We start from the raw sequence: 24,814 nt of genomic DNA, 5'->3' as shown, positions 1-24,814 counted from the left end.
GGGGCTAAAGCCCTGGAATTATATGAGTGAGGCAAAGAGAAGGCTGAGAAAAATCCCCAAATCGTGAAGACACAAATAAAAATTCAGAGAAGTAAAAAACACTGCTTTTCCCCTCCCTGGGGGCCAAAGGATATCATATTAATTTAATAGAGCTACTGTTTACTGAGACACCTACCTGGCAGTATGAGCAGAGATGAGATCACCTCTCTGAGTTTATGTCAACTAATGGTTTCGGGTTGAAATTTTGAAGCTAGATAGAGTCCAGAGGCAAGAAGGCTCACCTATGGTGAAAACGCCTGGCAAAGCTTCAAGTGGGGTAGTAGAAAGGGCAACAGAAAAAATGGGCAGCCTGGCCCGCTGCGTGACCTGAGCCAGGTTTCTTCCAAGTGCTGAACTCAGCTCCCTCATCTGTCTGGCAGAGGATTCAAACTGGAGGCCTGAGGCACCCCCCAGCTAAGCATGCTCTCCTTCTAAGTCTCATCTTCAGAGTAAATAGGTTCCCAGACACTGAAAAGTAGGAAAGGGACTCTTCTGAGTCCTAGAAAGCCTAGTACATGGGCAGTTACATATTCTGTGTGGAAGAAGGCCTGGCTCTTCCCCTGAATGCTGGATGAGGCAGAAGGGTGGATCTCTCCCTGGGGCAGTAGCTACAAATGAACAGAAAGTTGGTCCAGAACTGGCTGAATAAAACAGGGTTTCATGGAGGGTGTGTCCCAGGCTAGGAGGGGTTGGGAACACACCCTGAACCTACCAGTACTGCCATCAAAGCCTCCCACCGCGTAGAGCAAGTCATTGAGCACCGCTGCGCCCAGCGTGCTCCGGCGCTCCTGCATGCTGGCAATGGATGTCCACTGGTCCTTCACGCCGTCATACACATCCACTGTCCGCACCCGCAGTGAGCCATTAAACCCTCCCACGGCATACACGTGGCCAGCCATGAACACCACACCTGAGGCACAGGAAACCGAGACATCAAGGTCAGGTCAACTTATGCTTAAGTTGATGGATGACAATGGAGGAGCAAGACAGACACAGGAAAAGTCACCACTGAAGATACTTTAGATATTTGGCAGTCATGGGATTCACTGGATTTCTTTCCTACTTGCTTTTCTAATTTTGTCTGACTCAAGTAAATACTTGAATCAGCTTTAACTCCCCAAACTCATAAGAACTGACCCCAAAAGAGCCAAAAACTGTGCAAGTGGCCGGGCATGGTGGCTCATGCCTGTAATCCCAGTACTTTGGGAAGCCAAGGTGGGTGGATCACCTGAGGTCAGGAGTTCAAGACCAGCCTGGCCAACATGGTGAAACCTGTCTCTACTAAAAATGCAAATATTCGCCAAGCATGGTGGTGTGTGCCTGTAATCCCAGCTACTTGGAAGGCTGAAGTGAGAGAATCATTTGAAGCCAGGAGGCGGCGGTTGCAGTAAGCCAAGATCATGACGCTGCACTCCAACCTGGGTGACAGAGCAAGACTCTGTCTTAAAACAACAAAAAAAAAAGAAAGAAAGAAAAGAAAAAAAGAAAAAAAAAACTGTGCAGGAGGGAAAAGAAAGGGAGCCTGAAATGCACAGACGCTTGAGGAAACAAGGAGTAGCTCACGACTTCTGGCACAGAGTGGGGACCAGCAGGGGAAAAACAGCTTGCAGAACTGGGAGGCTGCTCACCTGCTCTGCATCTTCTGGAGGGAAGCTCAGCAATCTGATCCCACCGGTCCTCCTCGAAATCATAGCACTCCACACTGCGGATTGCCTTGGGTGCCTGGCCGCCAACCACAATCATGACCTCCAGAGAGACAAGTGGACATTAGCGGGGTCTCCCCAAAATCTGGATTTATGGTATCCCTGGTACTTCCACATGGCTTATCGCCCAGGGTCTGTGGATGATCCGAGATGCCAGTTTACAGAGCTACATACATGGAGATGCTGCCCCTAGTCACCAACAGGTATGAGTATTCAAGAAAAGTCTAACAAGCATCTTCCCACAGAAACACAATCATAAGTTCTATTTCCCAAATGCCCCACTCGGGGCTATCTTGTGGGTGTGTGAAGCCATGTAGGGCATCATCTGTAATCTCAGTGTCCTCAAGACTGGGAATGGGAGGTGCTAAATCTTATATCAAAACAAACTTGAATATACTTTGAAAAAGAGTGCAGAATTTGGATGTATTTTTTAAAGTATTATTCAAAAGTATTTCTGAATGCCTAGAATGTAAGGTGCACTTATGCACTGCAATATAGAAAAAACTTGTGAAAAACTCCTGTGAGGTGGTTATTACAAAAGTTATTAAACTGACGATGTTCTGAAAACTACTGCTAGCAGTCCTATTTCCACAAGTAAGGTAGTAGCCGCCATTGCCAGGCACTATGTGAAATGTGTTGTCATTTACTTGTCACCACAGCTGTGAGGTAATCATCATCATCCACATTGACAGATAGGAAAGTAAAGCTCAGAGAACACATTAAGCGGCCCAAGGTCACACAGCTAGGAGTGTAGGCAGAGACTGAAATCCAAGTCAATCTGACAGAGGGTGAGGCCAGCCACCCCTGCAACTCCTGCTCTAGAGACAGGATCCAAGCAAACACAGCTGGTTGCATCTGTGTTTGTCAAAACACAGGTCACTTTCCATTAGTAAGTCATGAAATCAATTTAATGGATTATGACCAGCATATATATTTTTAAAAGTACAGAAAATATAATAAGAATATTATTTCATGAAATATTTGTTTTAGTTATATACACTTACATGTGTCTTCTGGATAGAAATTTAAATGCATTTTGTATTGCAAGGGCGTGGTCAAAAACAATGAAAACTACTGCTCTGGTTAGGTTAATAGAACTGCAGTACTTAATTGTGTTTGGTCACATGTTATTAATAAATAAAAATTAAAGTACCAGTTACCTATAGTTTACATATTTTAATAAATGTGTGCAAATTCATAGCTGTCCCCACAATGATGTCACTCTCACTCAATGGCATTCCGATATGCTTTCTTGAGTGGAGAGAAAGGGTAGAAGTTACAACCAGCAAATTCATTTGATCATTACCTGTAGCTTGTCTTCTTTACCCAGTGGTTCTCAAACTTGAGCATACATCAGAATCACCTAGAGGACTTGTGAAAACACAAGCTGCTGGGCCCTGTCCCCAGAGTGTGATTCGGTGGATCTGGAGTGGAGCCCAGAGGCTGCCTTTCTAACAAGCTCCCAGGTGCTGCTGCTGCTGCCACTCTAGGGTTCATACTTTGAGAACTACCTTTTTAATCCACACTGTATGGATTTCCTGATGATATGCCATGAAAAACTTTTGCCATTATGAATTATCATAGGGCTTTTTACTTCCCCATGATGTATTTTTGGGGAGAGAAGTGCCCATCAAACTCTGTGTGAACTCGCAGGAGCACATCCCTCAAATGAACACTTCCCACCATATGGGAGGCAAAACCAGAGCTCACCACCATTACCACAGATCAATCTTTTATTCCCCAATATTCCAGAAGAGGCTCACCCACTGCCATGTGGGTGGTCACTGGTCATCAGATTTAGTCCATAGCTGTCTGTCACCAAAAGTGGGTGACCAGTGTTCAAAAATTCAGATATCAGTTCTGATTTCTAAAGCATTCCAAAGGAACCCAGGACACAAAGCCCAGCCTCGAGCTGCTGCTGCTGCTGCTTCCAGACAGAAACATTCTGTTCTTGACTTTCCTGGGTGCCTCAGTTCAGAGGGCCCACTGCCCTGTGTCAAGAGTAGCCTTTTTCAGAGTAAAGATGAATTCTACATTACTTCCCATCTGGAATTCTTTGCTTAGACAGGCATCCATGAACAGTTCAAGGGGGATGTTAATGAGCACAGCCCCTTGGGCAAACTCCAGACAATGCCTAACCTACTCTTCAAGGGCAGAATTACGTGCTCGTAAATATGCCCAGAACTTGCATTGTCTTTCCGGTTTTGAGTTGGTAAAGCTAAACTGAAGGCAAATACTGCAAGATTTTCTTTGAAATCTGATTTCTGAAGCTGAGTGAGAATAAAAGCAGTTTTAAGTTTTCTTTCTGCAAGGACTTTAGGCACCCCACACCTTCCCACATGCTGTTCCCTGACTCGAAACCTTCTTCCCAACTCTGAGTGCTCTGCCTTAACACCTGCTTATCTTTCAGGTCTCAGTTTACATGTTATTTCCTACAAATGGACTTCTCTGGCCTCCAAGTCAGAACTACACATCCATCCTCTGAGATTTCACCTGCCCTGCGGGTTCTGCATTGTGCTGGACCATCAGTGACTTGTCTTTTGCACCTCTAGACGGTGAGCCCTGCCTGGGCAGAAAATGTATCTGCCTCAGTCACCAAGATAACTCCACAAACTTATGTTGCCAGGTAAAAGTGAGGGCTCAAGTATTTGGAATAAAGAATACATGAATAAAAAGTAAACAGCACATGCAAGGAGTTCAACAACAATACAGAGTTTTTAAAAATGAAAAAAAAAACTAAACTAGAATGCCATTTTCTTTAGTTAAAATATGTTGGAACACCAGATTAAAATTCTGGAGACAGTGAGGAAAAAACAAGCAAAATAAAAAGAGAAAGTGAGAGCTTTTTCCATCTTTTGACTTGACCACCAAAAGAAAGTTTGCTTATTCTTGGCATAAGCTATCCAGCTTCTTTTGTAAATTTAAAAAAAAAAAAGGCAAAGTTTTCAGGAACCCTCACCATGCTCCAGAAACTATCTCCCACCAGGGAAGTAGAGGGTACATTCATATTGGAGAAAATCTACCACTCATCTCTGAGAATTTTCACAGAAACAGTGTTACAGAAATGCAAATTTTGTAATGTTAAAGTAAAGCCTCAGTAGAAAGACAAAAATGATACACGAAAGCTAGGTGCAGTGGCTCACACCTGTAATCCCAGTACTTTAGGTGGCAGAGGCGGGTGGATCTCTTGAGTCCAGGAGCTCAAGACCAGCCTGCGCAACACGGTGAAACCCTGTCTCTACAAAAAACACAAAAAACTAGCTGGATGTGGTGGTGCATTGCCTGTAGCCCCAGCTACTTGGAAGGCTGAGGTAGGAGAATCACCTGAGCCCAGGATTTTGAGGCTGCAGTGAGTTGTGATTGCAGCGCCACTGCACTCCAGTCTAGGCAACAGAGTGAGACCCTGTCTCAAAAAAAAAAAAAAAAAAAATAGGATACAAGATAAGGTTTTCAAAACAAACTTGCCTTTGAGCTCATAAAACCGCTGGTAAGAGATGACTTTAAACATACGAAACTTGTACAACTATCTGAGAAAAGGAATTATGAGGTTTTGTGGGATAGGACCATCAGTTTCAGGGGTAGCTCAAGGCAGCGGGAAGAGCAGGTATACATCTGCTTCTCTCACAGGCATAGGAAACTTAATTTTTTTGTTTTATTTTTAGTTGGCACATAATAGGTACACATATTTATGGGGTAGAGTGTGATGTTTGGATATATGCATACACTGGGTAATGATCAAATCGGGGTAATCAGCATATCTACCAGCTCAAACACTTATTATTTCTTTGTGGTGAGAACATTCAAAATCCTCTCTTCTATTTTGAAATATACAATACATTATTGTTAACTATAGTCACCCTACTGTGTAATAGAACTCCAGAAGGTATTCCTCCTATCTAACTGTAACACAGTATCCATTGATCAGCCCCATCTCCCTTTCCCCATCTCCCCTCCCTCCTCCCTTCCACAGCCTCTGATAACCACTATTCTGCTCTCTACTTCTACGAGTTCGGCTGTTTTAGATTTCATATATAAGTGAAATCATGTGGTGTTTGTCCTTCTATATGCCTGGGTTATTTCACTTAACATAATGTCCTCCAGGTTCATCCACGTTGTCACAAATGACAGGATTTCATCTTTTTATTTATTTATTTATTTTGAGACGGAGTCTCGCTCTGTCACCAAGGCTGGAGTGCAATGGCAGGATCTTGGTTCACTGTGACCTCTACCTCCCGGGTTCAAGCAATTCTCCTGCCTCAGCCTCCCAAGTAGCTAAGATTTCAGGTGCCTACCACCACACCCGGCTAATTTTCTGTATTTTCACTAAAGACAGGGTTTCACCATGTTGGCCAGGCTGGTCTCAAACTCCTGACCTAAGGTGATCCACTCGCTTCAGCCTCCCAAAGTGCTGGGATTACAAGTGTGAGCCACTGTGCCCAGCCTTTTTATAGTTGAATAGTATATATAACACATTTTAAAATCCATTCATCTGTTGACGTGCACTTAGGTTGATTCTGTATTTTGGCTATTGTAAATACTGCTGAAATAAATATGAGAGTATAGATATCTCTTCGACATGCTGATTTAATTTCTTTGGATACATACCAGTATTGACTGCAGGGTCATATGGTAGTTCTATTTTTAATTTTTCCTGGACCCATACAACCAACCAATATAGAATCATGAAGAAACAGAAAACCCAAACAGACCAATAACAAGCAACAAGATTGAATCACTAATAAAAAGTCTGCTATCAACCCAGGAGGCGGAGCTTGCAGTGAGCCGAGATAGTGCCACTGCACTCCAGCCTGGGCGACAGAGCAAGACTCTGCCTCAAAAAAAAAAAAAAAAAAAAAAGTCTGCTATCAAAGAAAAGCACAGAACCTGACAGTTTTACTGCTGAATTCTACCAAACATTTAAAGAAGAACTAATACCAGTTATTCTCAAACTATTCTAAAATACTGAAAGGGAGGGAATCCTTCCAAATTCATTCTTTGAAGCCAGCACTCCTCTAATACCAAACTAGACAAGGACACGACAAAAAAGAAAACTATAGACTGATATCCATGATGAACACAGATGCAAAAATCCACAACAAAATACTAGCAAATGAAATTCAACAGCACATTGAAAAGATCATTCACCATGATCAAATGGATTCATCCTAGGGATGCAAGGATGGTTCAACACTACACAAATGAATAAAAATGATACATCACATTAACAGAATCAAAGACAAAAACCACATGATCATTTCAATAGATGCAGAAAAAGCATTTGATAAAACTCAACATCCCTTCATAATAAAAACTCTCAACAAATTAGAAATAGAAGGAAAGTAACTCAACATAATAAAGGCCATATATGAAAAACACACAGCTAAAATCATACTAGAAAGGGGAAAGTAGAAAGTTTTTCCTCTAAGAACTGGAACAAGACAAGGATGCCCACTTTCTCCACTTCTATCCAACATAGTACTGGAAGTCCTAGCCAGAGCAATCGGGCAAGAGAAAGAAATGAAGTACATTCAAATTGAAAGGAGAAAGTCAAACTGTACCTGCTTGCAGAGAATATGATCTTATATATTAAAAAGCCTAAAGATGCCACCAAAAAACTATTAGAATGAATAAATGAATTCATTTATTCATTATACACTAATAGCGAACTACCTGAAAAAGAAATAAAGAAAAAAAAACTCATTAACAGTAGCTACAAAAAAATAAAATACCTAGGAATAAATTTAACTATGGAGGTAAAAGATCTCTACAATGAAAACTATAAAACATTGATGAAAGAAATTGAAGAGGACACAAATAAATGGAAAGATATTCCATGATCATGGATTGAAAGAATTAATAAGGTTAAAATGCTTATACTACCTAAAGCAATCTACAGATTCGGTGTAATCCCCATCAAACTACCAATGACATTCTTCACAAAAAAAAATAGGGAAAAAAATTCTAAAACTCATATGGGACCACAAAGGATCCTGAATAGCCAAACCATCTAGAGTAAAAGGAACGAAGCTGGCGGCATCATGCTACCTGACTTCAAAATATACAGCAAAGCTAGAGTAACTAAAACATCATGGTACTGGCATAAAAACAGACACATAGATCAATGGAATAAATTAGAGAACCTAGAAATAAATCCACACATTTACAGCCAACTGATTTTTGACAAACGTGCCAAAAGCACACATTTGACAAGGTGTTAATACCCAAAATGTATAAGGAACTCAAACAACTAAATAACAGAAAAACAGATAATCTGATTCAAAAATAGGCAAAAAGATCTAAATAGATATTTCTCTAAAAAAGATATATGAATGACCAACAAGTGTATGAAAAACAATGTTCAACATTACTATTCATCTAGGAAATGCAAATGAAAACCACGAGACATCACCTCACCCCAATTAGAATGTCTACTGTAGAAAAGACAAAAGATAACAAATGCTGGCAAGGATGTGGAGAAAGAGGAACTCTTACACCCTGCTGGTGGGAATGTAAATTAGTACAGCCCAGTATGGTCAAAAGAAATCCAATTTTTACGGTAGGTGTTGCAAGAAGCCATCATACATGGAGCACTATACCCACTATTGTGTTGATCATGCAGAGTAAAAAGAATAAATTTCTTATCATGAGTGCTAACGGATACTTGTTTCCATGGATACCTGATGTTAGCAACCAGTTAGGCAAATATAAGTATTTCCCACAGTCTACACGTATCACATCTCTGAAATCACAAACTTCTAGCTACTTAAGAAGACCACAAGATGTCAGAGGAAGAGACGTGAACCATTCTCTCCTATATGCCCTCATTTTATATTTCAGAAACACTCAGGCCCAGGGAGTTCAACAAGCACGTTTCTTTCTTTTCCCAACACTCCTAAACCCCAATATACTTAAGATTAATATGCCTTCATTAGAAATTAATCAAATCAGCTTATTTAATGATCACTATTTTTAACATTTATCTTTCAAGGTAACCCTGAGTAAGAACTATCAGTCATCTAGGAATCACAAACTAAAGAACTGGCTCTAGGTGAACAATTGTGCTAGACTGAACATAATTTAATCACTCTGGTGAACTGCAGCATACGTAGGAGTTTGGCAGGGTGCCTCAGGGTTCTGATCCCAAGTCTTAACTGTCACTATGTTGAAGGCTGCAGAAGTTCTGGTGAATGGAGGTTCTCTGGTTGACAGATTATGAGTGAGCTGAACTCCACTGTAGCAGGAATGGTTATCAGATACCTCCCAAGGAAAACACTCTCATTTTAAAAAGTCAAATAGCCATTTATTTTAGGAAGACTAGTAAGCCCATGGAAAAGACTACCTGATTCCTTAGGAAGGAAATTTTACTCCCAGCATAACATTTTTTTAAATTAATATATAATGCTCTCTTGTTTACATAGATGATTCTGATTCCACCAGCGTGACTGTGGGATTGAAGGCATGTTGGTCCCTCCTCACTGAAATCACAACCACCCTGTGTCTGAGAGCCATTAGGTGCCAGAGACTAGCCAGGGAAAGGGACAATCCATGAAGAGAGTAGAGATTTCCAGCCTACGTGTAGATTAAGACCCTAGCCCTGGCCTCAGGACTACATAGGTCATTCAAATTTCCACTCAGGTGAAAGGAACAATCTGGGCTCTACACACTTTTTTCATCGGGCAAGAGTAGAATGTATGTCCAAACTCTCTTCTGTGACCGGTGAGCTGGGCAGGAGGCAGGCCCAGCCAGTCGGTCCCTCGGGCCAGGGCAGGAAGCGAGACTCTCTCTTACCCTGGTGCGTGGGGCCGCAGGGCTAACACCAACAATTCATCCGAAGGAGCATGTCGAGGTTGAGCCAGAAGACTTGTCCAAGCAGGTTCCTGAGCAACAGTTGCTCTAGGCAAGTACTGATAGCAAGGTGCAGAGACAATGGGGGTCTGAGAACCAGGTAATATGAGGTCAAGGCCCGGTGCAGAGAAGAAGAGTGGAAAAAATGGGCTTTGGAATCAGACACATCCAGGCCCAAATATAGTATCAGCCCAGTCACTATATAACTGTGTGGCTATGAGCAAGACATTTAACCTTCCTAAGCCTCATTTTCATAACTTGTAATATCAGGATAATAGGATGCTTCCTGTATGGATGTCAGGAGGCTTAAATGATATGAAGCACTTAGCACAGTGCTTGCTAAACAGTAAACACTAAATGTTATCTGATTAACACTAGTGTCATTATTAGCTTCTAAGACAAGTGCTAAAAAACAGATTCCCAATGAAAGGTAGAAAAGGATACAATGAACCTGTGAAGGGAGGGTAAGTACCACTAATTCTAGGGGTGATTATAGGGCTTTTTCAGGACCCCAGGGTGCTTGCCAGGGTGCGGACCAAGGTGGAAAGGGGCAGTGCCCATCCAGGGGCCTGGGCCAAATGAGAGGTCATCCCACCCACCCTGTCAACAGCTTCTTCCAACACCATCTACTGAAAGCAGGACAGCCCAACTCAGGAGCAAGCCACCCACTTCCAATCCAAATGGCGTTTCAGTAGCATTTTTAAAGAGCTGAATAGAGATGCCAACTGAACTGGAATGACAGTGAAAAGTGCCAGGTTCAGTACATTTCCAAAAGGTTCATTTGCATCTTCCTGAAACCTCATTTCCTTGCTGCCATCTGTGGAACAGGGTAACGTAGGAGACTTCTGAGTGGCTGGGAGGCAGCTTCGGGTTGTCCATGGCAACACAGCCTCAGGGAAAGTGCTGGGCGGTGAATGTGTGGGAGCCAAGATGATGCTGTTAGCTGTTCCGGCTGGGATGTGTCAGTATGCTCTGTGCATATATGGCTCAGGAAAAACACCCTTATTAGCCTCTGCAGCTATCTCAAGGCAGAGTCCTATTCCTCTCAGGGAAGAGACTTGGCTGGCAAACAGAGTTACTGCTGAGAATTACTGAATATAGTGCCAGTCTCTCTCCACCACATTGTTTTTCAAGTTTGCTCTGCTAGAAAGCCTATCTGGACTGAATTTATGAAAGCCAAAAACAGCCTGCCCTTGGAATTCCTATGCCTGCTTCTCCAACTAGTCCAATTATCTCCTAATTTCTCTCTTCCTCTACTTATTTGGTTGTTCTTATATGTCTATCTTACTTTCTCAGAGAGACTTCTTAAAATTGAAAGTCCCCAAAGGACAGGAATCAGGTTTCTTTCAACACAGCATTCGGCTATAATGCTTTTGTGACATTTGGAAGCAATATAATAAAACAGTTTGGAGCGCAGGGCGTCAGGCCAGTCATCCTAGGCTTAAACCTCAACTCAGCCATTTACTAATTGTGCTTTAAAGACGGGTCACAAATTCTGTGATACTTCTACACTCAGACATGGAACTTAATACCTCTCCCCTTGAGTGTGGGCTAGACTTAGTGACTTGTATCTAGCAAATAAAAGACAGAAGTGATGGGACATGGATTTTGACATTAGGTTATAAAAAACTACAGCTTCTGTGTTAGGTGTGCGCGCTCATTTTCCTGCTCTAGAATCACTCTCTCTGGAAGAAAGCCAGCATGTCATGAGGACACTCAAGCAGCTTATGGAGAGGCCCACATGGCAAGAAGCAGGCCTGCCAGCAACCACATGAGTGAGCTTAGAATCAGATCCTCCCCAAACAAGCCTTGAAATAACTGCACCCTGACCAACAGCTTGACTGTATGACCCTGGACCAAAAGGACCCAGCTAAGCCACTCCAGGATTCCTGCCCATAGAAACTGTGAGATGACAGATGTTTACTGTGTTAAGCCATCAGAGTTAGGGTAATTTGTAATGCAGAAATAGATAACTAATGCATAACGAGTGGGTGACAGAACCCAAGGTCCAACTTCCTCATCTGCAAAATGGGGATAATTACAGTTATGAAAATCCTATGAGATACAAATATAAGTCACTTAGCCCAGTGGCTGGCATATAATAAGTGCTCAGTAATTGGTATCTGCTGTTATCATTATTGTGGGGATTACTATCATGTAGTGATTAAAAGCCCAGGCTTTGAGTCAGCCAGACCTGGATTCAAGTCCTCACACTGCCACTTAAGAGCTGTAAAACCCTGGGCAAGCCACTCAGTCTTACTCAATCTCACTGAATCTTGGTTTTCTCCAACATTAAAGCCTCCAGAGTTGTAATAAAGACAAAATGAGATAATGAGCATTAAGTACTTAGGCTAACAACGCAAAGAAGTTGCTCAGTAATTAATATTTAAACAATACTACTTGTATTATCAATACCTTCAGTGATGAAGACCAGGACAATGACCCAGAGAAGAAGATGCAAAGTACAAATTATTCTAAGTGGTCACCAGAGGATGTAAACCAGTTTTCTCCTGCAGTCACCTGAACCAGTTTCTGGATGTTCACTCTCACAGATAATTCGCATTTTACCTTGGAGACACAGCTCCTGTCAGCTCCTGCAGAAAGCTTTCCTTAACTCCTTACCCCTCTCTGTGCTCCCAGAGTGTTTTGCCTGTACCCCTATGAGGGCATTTACTCACTCCATTGTAATTGTCCTTTCACAGCTGTTTCCCCTCCTTCTGGTCTGGGAGTCCCCTGGAGAAGAGACCAGTTCATATCAGCCTTCGTGAATCCAGTACTTACCCCAGTGCCTGGCAATTAGTGGTTTCTCTATGGAAGTATGTTGGATGAGTGAATTAAAAAGTAATGAATTGGGCAGGCACAGTGGCTCACGCCTGTAATCCAGCACTTTGGGAGGCTGAGGTGGGTGGATCACCAGAGGTCAGGAGTTCGAGACCAGCCTGACCAACATAGTGAAACCTCATCTCTACTAAAAATACAAAAAACGTAACTGGGTGTGGTGGCAGGCACCTGTAATCCCACCGACTTGGGAGGCTGAGGCAGGAGAATCGCTTGAACCTGGGAGTCAGAGGTTGCAGTGAGCCAAGGTCGTGCCATTGCACTCCAGCCTGGGCAACAAGAGCAAAACTCCATCTCAAAGAAAAGTAATGAATTAATGCATACATGATTGTTTATAGCTGGATTTCAGATTTTGAAAGAAAGAAAGAAAGAAAGAAAGAAAGAAAGAAAGAAAGAAAGAAAGAAAGAAAGAAAGAAAGAAAGAAAGAAAAGAAAAGGAAAAACAAAGAGCTTTACAACCCTTCTAATCCTCTAGAAACGACAATTGGATTCATTCTCATCTGGACTTGTAGGCTTGAATCAAACTAGGGTCAACCTACATTAGTGATCAAAGGAGGATATAAAGTAGGACATAAATCCTCACTAAAGCCATGTGAAAACACAGGTATGAATGCGATAAGCCCATCAGGAAAAAATGAGGGGTAATATAAATGGTCAGTATTAAGTATTAATAAATAATGAGGTTATTTCATCTTTAAAAATGTATTTCTTTAATTGAGGTCATGTGCCAAGGACACAGATGAGTAATGCCTGCTGCCATGGAACCTACAGTTGCGTTGAGGAGCTAACACTCTAGAAGAGAGCCCAAAATGCGTGCCTGAAGCATCAGTCTGCGCTACTCAGTAATCTTCTGAAACTACTGTCCTTGTTGTTCAGAAAGCAATGAAGCCATCACCAACCTGACCTCTCCCCCATTAAATAACCTTTCTAACCAATCACATTTCTACATATCAGCAATAAACAATTAGAAATTGGAATTTCAAAAGAAAACATTTACAATAGCATCTAAAACTATAAAATACCCAGGGATATAGCTAACAAAAGATACATAAGACCCGTAAACTGAAAACTATACAACACTGATGAGAGAAATTAAAGAAGACCTGCATAAATGGAGTAATACTGTGTTCATGGATCTAAAGATTTAATATTATTAAGATGGTAATTCCCCCATTTGATCTAGAGATTTAATACCATTCCAAGCAGAACCCCTACAAGCTTTTTTGTAGATAGACAAGTTGATTCTGAAATTTAATGGAAATGCAAAGGACCCAGATTCACAAAAACAACACTGAAGAACAAAACCGGAGGACTCATACTACCTAATTTCAAGACTTACTAGAAAGGTAGTAATCGAGGCCACATGGTATTGATGTAAAGGTAGACAAATAGATAAAATGGAACAGAAGAGAGCCCGGAAATAGATGAACACATATACAGTCAATTATTTATAACAAAAGTAACAGGGTAATTCAATGGAGAACAGAGAATCTTCCCAATAAATGGTGTGGAACAACTGGACATTCATATGCAAAACAAATGAGTTTTAGACTCTCACCTCATGCACCATATTAAAACCAAAAAAAAATTCTCAAAATGGATCCATAGGCCTAAATGTAAAACCTAAAACTACTAGAAGAAAGTATAGGAGAAAATCTGTGACTTCAAATTAGGCAAAGATTTTTTTAGATAGAACACAAAATAAACCATAACAGAAAAAAAATTGAAAAACTTAAAACTTATGCTCTTCCAAGTAAAGTACAGCCACCATGGAAAACAGTGTGGAACTCGCTGAAAAAAAATAAAAACAGAACTACCATATAATCCAGCAATCCCATTATTGGGTATATATCCAAAGGAAATGAAATCAGTATGTCAGAGCAATACCTACTCTCATGTTCACTGCAGCATTAGTTGCAATAGCCAAGATGTGGAATCAAGCTAAATGTCCATCAACAGATGACTGCATAAAGAAACTGTGGTATACATACTTAGTAGAATACTCTTTAGCCTTAAAAAAGAAGGAAATCCTGTCATCGGTGACAATATGGATGAACCTGGAGGATATTACATTAAGTGAAATAAGCAGGGAACAAAAGGACAAATAACATACAATCTCATTCATACGCGGAATCTAAAAAAGTTAAACCCATAGAAGCAGAGAATAGAACGGTGGTTACCAAGGGATGGGGAAGGGGTTGGCCGGGAAGATGTTGATCAAAGGATACGAAATTTCAGTGAGATGGGAGAAATACCTTTAAGAGATTTATAGTACAACATGATGACTATAGTTAATAACAATGTATTGTATTCTTGAAAATAGTTAAGAGAATAGATTTTGGCCAGGCGTGGTGGCTCAAGCCTGTAATCCCAGCCCTTTGGGAGGCCAAGACGGGCAGATCACGAGGTCAGGAGATCGAGACCATCCTGGCTAACATGGTGAAACCCCGTCTCTACTAAAAAAATACAAAAAAACTAGCCGGGTGAGGTGGCGGGTGCCTGTAGTCCCAGCTACTCGGGAGGCTGAGGCAGGAGAAGGGCATAAACCCGGGAGGTGGAGCTTGCAGCGAGCTGAGATCCGGCCACTGCACTCCAGCCTGGGCAACAGAGTGAGACTCCGTCTCAAAAAAAAAAAAAAAAAAAAAAAAAAGAGTATAGATTTTAAGTGTTCTCACCACAAAAAAAAAATAAGTATATGAGGTAATACATATGTTAATTAGCAAATTTAGCCATTCCACAATGTAACTATATTTCAAAACCTCATGTTGTACATGATAAATGCATATAACTTTTGTCAATTAAAAAATTAATTAGTTAAAAAACTATCTTCCAAAGATACTGCTAAGAAAATGAAAATATAAGGCACGGGTTGGGAGAAAATATTTACACAATATATATCTTAATAAAGACTTGTATCCAGAATATATAAAGAACATTTACAACTCAATAAGAAAATAATAACCCAACTTTTCAAACGGGCAAAAGATTTTAACAGACACTTTACCAAAGAAGAAATATGGGTGGCAAATAAGCACATGAGAAAATCTTAACCGCATAGCAATTAGAGAGATGCATATTAAAACCATAGTGATATACCACCACATACCTACTAGAATGGCTAAAATTTTTTAAAATAGATAATGTCAAGTAGTAGCAGGACTGCAGAATAACTGAAACTCATATATTGCTGGTGGAAATGCATAATAGTACAGTCATTTTAAAAAACAATTTATCAATTTCTTATAAAGTTAAACATATACTTACCATATAACCCAGCAATCCTACTCCTAGGTATTTACCCAAGAGAAATTAAAACATATGTCCACACAAAGATCTGTAAGTGAAATCACAGCAGCTTTATTTGTAACAGCCAAAAACTGGATACCCAAATGTCCACCAACTGGTGAATGAATAAATTATGGTCCATCCATACAATGGAATGTTACTTAGTGATAAAAAGGAATGAGCTCCTGACACATGCAACAACGGGGATGAATCTCAAATGCATTATGGTAAGAAAAAGAAGCCAAGTTCAAAGGACTACATACAGCATGATTCCATTTATATGACACTCTAGAAAAGGCAAAACCGTAGGGACAGAAATCAGATCAGTAGTTGTCAGAGGCTGGGGGTAGAAGAAGAGGATTGACTACAAAGCAGCACATGGAAACTTTTTGTAGTGATTAAAATATTCTATGTTTTGATTGGGATGGTGGTTACATGATGGTGCATTTGTAAAATCTTATCATATATCTCTAAAAAGTGTGAGTTTTACTGCATATAAATTATTATACCTCAACTAATCTAAAAGAAATCTCTTTAAACCGCTACCAAAACCTCAAAGCTGTTTCTCAGGAAGCAGTTTGGTGTAAAAAGAAAAGCATGGATTTTGGAGTGAGACAGACCAAACCCCAGCACTGCACTTAGCCAGTACTTAACTGGGCAAATTTCTTAACCTCTCTGAGTAATCTCAGTAAAGTGGGGATATGAATAGTACAGACCTATTACTGCGATGATTTATTAAGACAGTACACGATCTGATAATCCCTAAGTAATCATTTCCCTCAGCATACCCCATTCATTCTTCAAGCCCTCAGTGGGGATCTCCTCACTAATTTAAGTGCTCAAACAATGGTGATGAGAGTATAGTTTAAGAAGCAGGTTAGACAACATAACCTTAAATCATTCAAGGATTGAATACAGGAGAACAATAAGACAAACAGCAGTGATGTCTTCTTTATTTCTTTCTTTAACAGATTCTAAGGAAGTCATGGTTTCAGTTGCCTGCAGAAGGCCCAGGAATCTAAATGTCTTCATTCAGAAAATAAATGTTTCTTAAGGAGTAGGGTAGACAGAAGGATGGCTTTGACCTCCTGAAACAAGGGGTAGACTCTTTCTCAACTATAGATTCAATCCCTAGGATGAAACAGCGGTGATGGTGGAGCAGCTCTCAGCATGCTTCGTCTAGGCTCAGGCACAAACTGGGCTTTAATTTTCAAACTATCTTTTTATGGGTATATGTGGTAAGAGCTAGACATGGAGTCCAGAAAAGGAGAAGTCACTAGGTATGGTTTCTACACAAAAAAGCTGGGCCAGCACTGAACCATTCCCTTAGCTCCAAGCTACATTCCTCAGGCAAAGATGTCATTCATCTGATATCATAGAGGATGAGAACCACAGCTTCCAAAGGGAAATGTCACAGACAGAACACCAGCTGAAAACCCAGGGAAGTAAAAATGCTAAATAAAAAGCAGTGCACTTAGAATCAACATTCTCAAGACATGAAGCTTGTGGAAACTTAGATCATAATAAAGATAGTATTCAAACCAATGGGGGAAGAGGGGAATTAATGAATAAAATAACCTTGAGACAATTGGCTCATCATTTGCAATACAAATAAAACTGAATCCCTGCCCTCACTCCTTACACACACAAAATAATTCTAAGTGCATCAAAGGTTCAAATGTAAAACAAAAATTATAAAAGTACTTGAAGAAAACATGGGGACATTCTTTAAATCATTTCAGAGTAAAGAAAATATTTCTAAACACGACACAAAACCCAAGCTATAAAGCAAAAGATAGATCAATCTGACTCCTTAAAAACTGGGGGTTTTTTGGACTAAAAAATTACAATAAACAAAAGGCAAACTGCAAACTAAGAAAAAACATAATTGAAATATATACATTCAAAGGCCTAACCTCTTTAATGTACAAAGAGCCTTTAAAAACTATAAATAAGGCCAGGCACAGTGGCTCACACCTATAATTCCAGCATTTTGTGAGGCCAACGTGGGTGGATTGCTTGAGCTCAGGAGTTCGAGACCAGCCTAAGCAACATGGCAAAAACCTGTCTCTACAAAAAAATTAAAAGAAAAAAAATTAGCTGGGTGTGGTGGCACACACCTGCAGTCCCAGCTACTCGGGAGGCTGAGGTGGGAGGATCGCTTGAGCTTGGAAGGTTGAAGCTGAAGTGAGCTGAGATCACTCCACTGCACTCTGGTCTGGGTACAAGAGCAAGATTCTGCCTCAAGAAGAAAATAAAGGAATAAAAAATATTAATAAAAAATATACAATCTAACAGAAAAATGAGCTAGGGACATGAACAGAGAATTCTCCAAATTAGAAATACAACTGCCAATAACCATATGAAACCAAGATGAATCTCACTCCCAATGAAAGAAATATGAACTCAAACAAGATGCCATCTTTTAAAGGATACAATTAAAAAAAAAAAAAGGAAATTACTGCAAAGCCCATCAGTAGAGGACTGTCCATACTATGTACATAATAGTGCATAAAATTAAGTACCAGGTGCCATTACAATTTAAATGATGATTTCGCCTATACTGATAACATTAAAAGCAGTCTATGCCACATGGCTGCATGGGGGGCAAATATTTCAATCTGTGTATGATACACTGTACATTTGTATCTATCTGTGAAAAAGTGCACAGAGACACGTCTGAAAGAAAATTTTCCAAATAATAGCAGATTTCTTACCCTAGGAGACATTTCAAGTGACTTTTACTTAATTTCAAAATTGTAGTATCCTTTTAATAATCTACAATAAGCACATATGTCTATAATTAAAGAAAGCTAAGTTATTTTCATTTTGAAAAACATGAAGAAGTTTCTATGCAATATTCCAACCAAACAAAACAAAAGGCATCAACCTGCAGTAAGACCAATGTCCAGCCAGACCAAGGCCTTGCCTTCTTCTAACCCACACTAGGCAACATGAGGCCAGCAGGCAAGTATGCACTCTCAGGTTTACGAAGGTGAAGCCAGGTGCAGGATGGTATGGGTTCAGAAAACAGGTATGGAGAGTGATAAAGACTCAGTTCAAATGCTGATTCTACCACATTAGCTGTGTTGACCTTGGGCAAATAAATTAACTTCTCTGAACCTCAGTTTCCTCCTTTATAAAACTAGGATAACTATCTTTACGTTGTAGAGTTGTTGAAAAGATTAAGTAAGATATTCAAGTGATAACCTCAGCACTCAATAAAGGTTAGCTGCTTGTATTATTATCTGGGACACTGAGACATTTGTTCACATTGCAACCAATATATTCCCCATGATCCAAGGTCATGGAGCAGAGGGGAAAGAAGGTCCTGCAAACCTCAGAGAATTCCAACACCTGGTCTTGGAAAACAACATGCTTCTCCAGCCACTGTGAAACCTTCCTGGAAGAAGCAGGCAGGGAGGATGGCAGCCAGCTGGAAAGAGGAGGAGGAGGAGGACAAAGCAAGAACCTAAATAATTTCCTGGTGCTGCCTACTGTGTCATCAATGAGACAGCATGACCCACTCCTCTCCTCCCACCTTTCCTCTTGGGTTGACTGATTCCTTCCCCCAGACATCAGCATGTTAGACTCCTAGAACGACTACTTTGGTGCCAAGCCAGACAGAACTTTAGGGATCAAGTGGAGCATCGTTCATTCTGTAGATAAGGAGCCTGAGGATCAGAGAGGAAAGGAGACTTGCAGGGAACCAAAGCAGCCAGCACACACCATAAACTCTAGACCTCTAGATCATGGGGTCCCCTCCTATGTCTTCCTTCCCTTTCCCTGGTTGCTTCCTCACAAATTCTCATTTCTCCCATTTCCTTCCTCTGCTTCATGACCTGTCAAACTCCTCAATTTGACAGGGTCCCTTTTCTCAGAACCCCTTTTCTTCCCTCTGGTAGCCCTAATTGTCCTTTTTGTCCTTCCCTGAGGTGGGGGAAAGACACAGACTAGGACTATTCTAACTCAAAGAATGGTCTAGAAAGAGGAATACTATGGCCATCACTAAGTGAAACCAACATAGCCATTCCTCTGCTTCCAACAGAAATAGAGCAAAAGCCATGGTGTGAAATGAGAAGTCAGGGTTGGGGTGAGAGAGAGCTCTGAGTTATTCTCAAACCTCCCTGATGACACTGGAGGTTACCTTGAAACTCTTAGGAAAGGAAGACCCCAGAAGAGAGAGGTACCAGCAGATTCAAGAGGAACCAGCAGACTCCATCTCCTAGGTTGTAAATGCAACCCAGATGCAGGGCAGCCATGGGTGAGGAAAGACTTGGAGGCAGGAGTGGAAGGCCACTTTCCCAGGGCACACTCCTGACTCTTGGCGGTTACTGGGCTGGGGCTTACCTTGGGAAGGCTGACTGGAGTCCTGGGCTTGGTCCTTGGGTTCTTAATCAATAGCCTCTGATCCAGAGGGAGCAGATGGTATTTCATGGCCTCAATGAGGAAGTCTTTACAGGTGTTGTTATTCTTTATCAAAGTTTCTTCTTCAACCGTCTAGAGGTAATAATCCACGGGTGATCCTGGAGCAGAGCTCAGCCACATTTCCCAAGCTTTCACCCTGGGCTCAGTCATTCCTGCACTCCCACACTCATTTACTCCTTCACCACATCATCTCAGACCCAAAGAGTTACAACTTACTGCTCACCTCCTGAATTTTAAGAACACAGTGGGATAAGGGATCAAGCTCTGGCATTAGACCAGATCTACTACTTAACATCTCTGATCCTCAGTTTCCTCATCTGTAAAATGGGCATATTAAAGGTATCTACAACCTGACAGTTTTGTTTGTTTTGAGGCTTAAATGAGTTTATGCAAAACAAAAGACAAGTAGCCATGCTGAAAGCCTCTAACCACATTTCTCCTGATTTGAATGCATTATAATGTTTAGGGCAAACAGATATCTGAGAGGAGGAGTGAGGGGAAAGAGGAAAGGGTGTGGGAGCCATCAGCCAACCTTTGGAGGCATTGAGTAAAATAAGCTTGTCAAGGAGAAAGATTCATATTTGTTGTCTTATAGTGAAGGTCTCAGGGCAGAAAATCGGCCAGTGGGGCTCTTTCTAACAGAGTAACAACATCAGAGCAGAAAAATTATCCTGCACAAAGTCCCACCTATTGACCTCACCTAGGACTCCATCTAAGCTGGGGCTCTGACTTCTTCACCTCCTATTCCAGCACTTAGGACCTAAGCAAGTGCTCAGCAAACGTAAGCCTAAAGGTTTCATGAACAAGACCAAGCATGAAGCCATTCCGGTGCTCTAACTCTCAAACCTCCACATTTTGGCCCAGGTCAGATCACTGTGTGGTATATCTGGAATGGGCAGTGTGGTCTTCTGAGGCTGCTTTGTGTTAGGAAAGATCAATTCTATTCAACAGCTAACACTGATTGAATGTCTCCTGGCTGGGCAGTCCTGTGCTGATCCCCAAGAAGAAAACTGATAAACAAGACAAAATTTCTGACCCTGAAGACTTCAAGTCCAGTCAGAGAATGAGAAGGGCCTCCCACCTCAATTATCTCAGCCCTCAAGTCAGTGATGCACAAAGCATGACTGAGCCTCTCCTGGGTCCCAATCTGTCACTAGGAATGAAAGCATGGCCAGGGCCATCACCTGCTGGGCAGCATTGGAGCTGGCAGGGAGAAAACGATTGGCAAGAGAAGGCCCATGTGTACCTCCTACCACCTCCCTCCCCAGAGACAGTCCCCAAGAACTGTTTTCCTTGGAAGGTTTTTTCCCCCTGCCAGTAAGGAACTGAGCCAGCTTGAGACAAATCATAAATTTCTAGGGTCAATTACAAAATGAAAAGGGTGGGAGACGATGTCTAAAAAAGCTTGGAAGGAAGGAGAAATGCATGAGCAGCTATTTCTCCAGAAGAACTTACTCAGCTTGAATTAAAAGTTCTCTTGGAAAATTAGTGCTTCATGGGTACAAGAGTTTCAACTTTGGGGGTGATGGAAAAGTTTTGGTAATCTTTATAGTAATGGTTGTACTGAATTGTGAATGTAATGAATGCCTCTAAATTGTACACTTAAAAATGGTTAAAATAACAGTTTAGTGCACTTAAAAATGGTTACAATAACAGTTTAGGTTATATATATTTTATCACAATATATTATATATTTAGTACAATATTTTAAATGCTGAGTAAAAGCCTAATAAATGCTACCTTTTGTGAAAGAAAAAAAAAAAAAAAAACCTCTCCCAGAAATCAGGCAGCATTGGTGGAGGTCTGCCCAGGGCTTTCCTTTCCTCCTCCTCCTCCTCCTCCCCATCACCATCAGCCATCCCAGCAATTATACTCATTTGAAGTTTCAAAGTCAAATGAATGTTAATGAAACATCCTTTCCAGAGGTGTTCACTCTGAGAGGCCTGATAAAAGGCCTTTCTGAAAAAAGTGCGAAGGGAGGAGGAGTCCCACACAACAGTTCTCATGCCCATTGCCTCCGACCCCCTTCTTTTCCAGACCTAAACTCTACTTTGGCATAATAACCCAAGAACCATTTCCTAATGGTGACATTTAAGTTTCAGTTGTGGATGCCTGATGGGAGTTTGTGACCAAGGGTCTCGAAGGCGCTTTAGCTTTCTCTGGAACCCAGGTCCCCAGGTCGCCAACCTTCCCTGTGGAAGCGAGACTATGCTGGAGTCCAGGTGCCTCCTCCGCCTCCGGCCAGCTTCCCACAGGACAGTGGGAGGTTTGACTGACATTGGATGCTCAGGCCGGTTCACTCCCTCTGCTTAGGGGACCTTTTCTACAGGAAAGATATGCTGCCACCAGGTGGCAGTGGTACCACCCAAAGTAGCATGCATGTCCCATTTAAGAGCTTGCAAGCATATCCCTCAGCACCTGAGGAGGCTGAAGTAAGGCAATTCAGGGAACATTTCACTGACCCCTCATACCTGCAATCAACAAGTGTTACCAGCAGAGGAGTTTACACATGCTCATGAGGATACTGTGTCACCTGCTACTAAGAATCACCGCAGTGGTCACAAAAACTACAGAGTAAGATCAATAACATTCACTGAACACTGTATTATAGGCCTTACATGGATTATCTCATTTTATTGTTTATCCCCAAACAATCCTATAAAGCAAGCGCCATTTTTTCCAGATAAGAAAACTGAGGTTTAAAAAGGTTAAGTATGTACCTGGTATTATATGGCTGAAAAGTAACAAGAGTTGGTCTGCTGGGCTCCTAGGCTGCTAAACCTCCTCTTTATCCTTGCATCACACCTTCCCTTCCTTCCAGAGACTCCTTGGAGACAGCTGAGGGCTAACCTGCTGTCTCGATGTTTTGTTTTGTTCATATATTTTAAGGTTTATTCTCTGCTTATAAAAGTGTCTAATGCCATTTACCAGATAAAATAAGTCACGTAATGGGTAAGCAGAAAAGAGCGTATCAATGGTGGCAGCTAGCTTAGTGGAAGAACTATGCACTGCAGAGCCAGACTGACATGGAGTTGAATCCTGAGCCTCCCTAAGGATGGAGACCCCTGATAAATCCCAACCTCCACAAGCCTCAAGGCCTACATGTGTAAAAAAGGAGTTACAATCTTTGCCCCTCAGGGTTATTATAAGGATTAAATGAGAAAACATATGGCACCATAAGGGAACCCCATAATTCTTAATTTTTCTTTCCTCTTCAGAGGAAGTGGAAGCACTACGTATTCTAGTCTTGAATTTGGCTTCAAGTTGCCTAAAACTAAGACAAAAAGGGAACATAGAAACATCGTGGACATGACCCTTCTTGCTTCGGTCCTCTACAACAGAGGCAGCTAACTTCCATGGAACATTTGTTACCGCAGGCTCCATGCTAAACAGCTGACTTGCATACTCTACTCCTTTAGTCCCTACAACAACTCTGCTGGGCTCTATTATAATATCTGTTCTATGGAAGAAAAACTGAGGCCTGAAGAGGTTAAATAAAAATCCAAAACTAATAAGCAGTAGAGCAGAGACTGAAACCTAAGTGTCCTATTTTCAAGCCTATGATCTTAAACTTTACAACACCTAACACTTAACCCAGTGGGTTGGTTCCCTCAGCACATACGGAAACCACCCACTAAACCCCTCAACTACTCCGTCCAACCAGGGTTGCCCATTGCTATTCCTAGAGGCCTGGGTGAACACAGAAGTGCTTGGCTCTTCATACAACACTCACTTGGACTAGGTAGTCCCTAGGTAAGAGAGGAAGCCGGACATGTTCCATCAGCTTTGCCATGTGCTCCAAACGGGTTTCTTTCTCATAATTGATCCATGAAATCACAGCTTCAAACACCTATAAAGAAAAGCAACATGGGCAACTTCAGTAAAGAGATAAAAGCTTTCAAACAACCCTCAATCTATTAAAAAAAAAAAAAGGAAAAAAAGTTATGAGTCATCCACACAGGTGTTTAACTAATCTGAGACTCATATTTAAAATAAAAACAGAAAGCTTGCTGGCCTCAGAGAGTGATCACACACACACTCTACACACACAGACACACCGACACACACACACACAAGGACAAACCTGCTATCCCAAACGTAGAATCATCATGGTTCATTCTAAAATAAAAACCAGTTCCAATAGTTATTGAAGGGTAAAAATATACAGCAGTAACTGTGAACCAAATTTATAGAGGCTGCTCAGGAAGATCAGACCCTAGGGGCAATGTCATCATCCCCCCCATGCCTCCATTTCCTCACTTATGTCCCGTGTAAAGTTAATGCAGAATAAAAACAGTAAGAATGCCCTCTGCCCAAAGCTGGCTGTGATGGTCAATGTGACACTGAATGACAAGGAATGGCAAATATTTCTCCTTGAGGAGAGATTTCATTTCTATGCGAATCAAAACTAGAGGGCTTAGAACCAAAAAGGCGGACTATACTTTGGATGTTCACTCTACTCAAGGGTAAGTCCAAATTCAAACCCTGTGCCACCAGACACACACAGGCAGATAAAATTCAACATTGGAGGGGCCATGGGGAAACCAGCAGTGTCTGTAAAAATTTCATTAATAATGCTTTTTAAGAGGGGAGGGAAGTATTGGCAATATCGATCAAAATTTTAAATGTGCATACTCGTTGACTTTAAAATACCACTTCTGGCCGGATACAGTGGC

The 24,814-nt window shown here is 41.3% G+C and overlaps 1 protein-coding gene across 2 annotated transcripts in view; it reads right to left on the bottom strand.

Annotated features, from left to right (window-relative positions):
• The window catches only part of KLHL3 (kelch like family member 3), a 115,688-nt gene that overhangs the window by 19,186 nt on the left and 71,688 nt on the right, over positions 1–24,814 (bottom strand). For both annotated transcript variants that reach the window (XM_008014548.3, XM_008014546.3), the window contains exons 7-10: positions 23,872–23,988; positions 20,061–20,210; positions 1,668–1,785; positions 752–949 (exon numbers count right to left, since the gene is read on the bottom strand). In XM_008014548.3, coding sequence (XP_008012739.1) covers positions 752–949; positions 1,668–1,785; positions 20,061–20,210; positions 23,872–23,988 — 583 coding nt within the window. The remainder of the gene's footprint in view (positions 1–751; positions 950–1,667; positions 1,786–20,060; positions 20,211–23,871; positions 23,989–24,814) is intronic.

The sequence above is a fragment of the Chlorocebus sabaeus genome, chromosome 23 (assembly GCF_047675955.1).
Source record: "Chlorocebus sabaeus isolate Y175 chromosome 23, mChlSab1.0.hap1, whole genome shotgun sequence".
NCBI classification, from domain to species: domain Eukaryota; kingdom Metazoa; phylum Chordata; class Mammalia; order Primates; family Cercopithecidae; genus Chlorocebus; species Chlorocebus sabaeus.
This window is presented reverse-complemented; position numbering and strand designations above follow the sequence as displayed.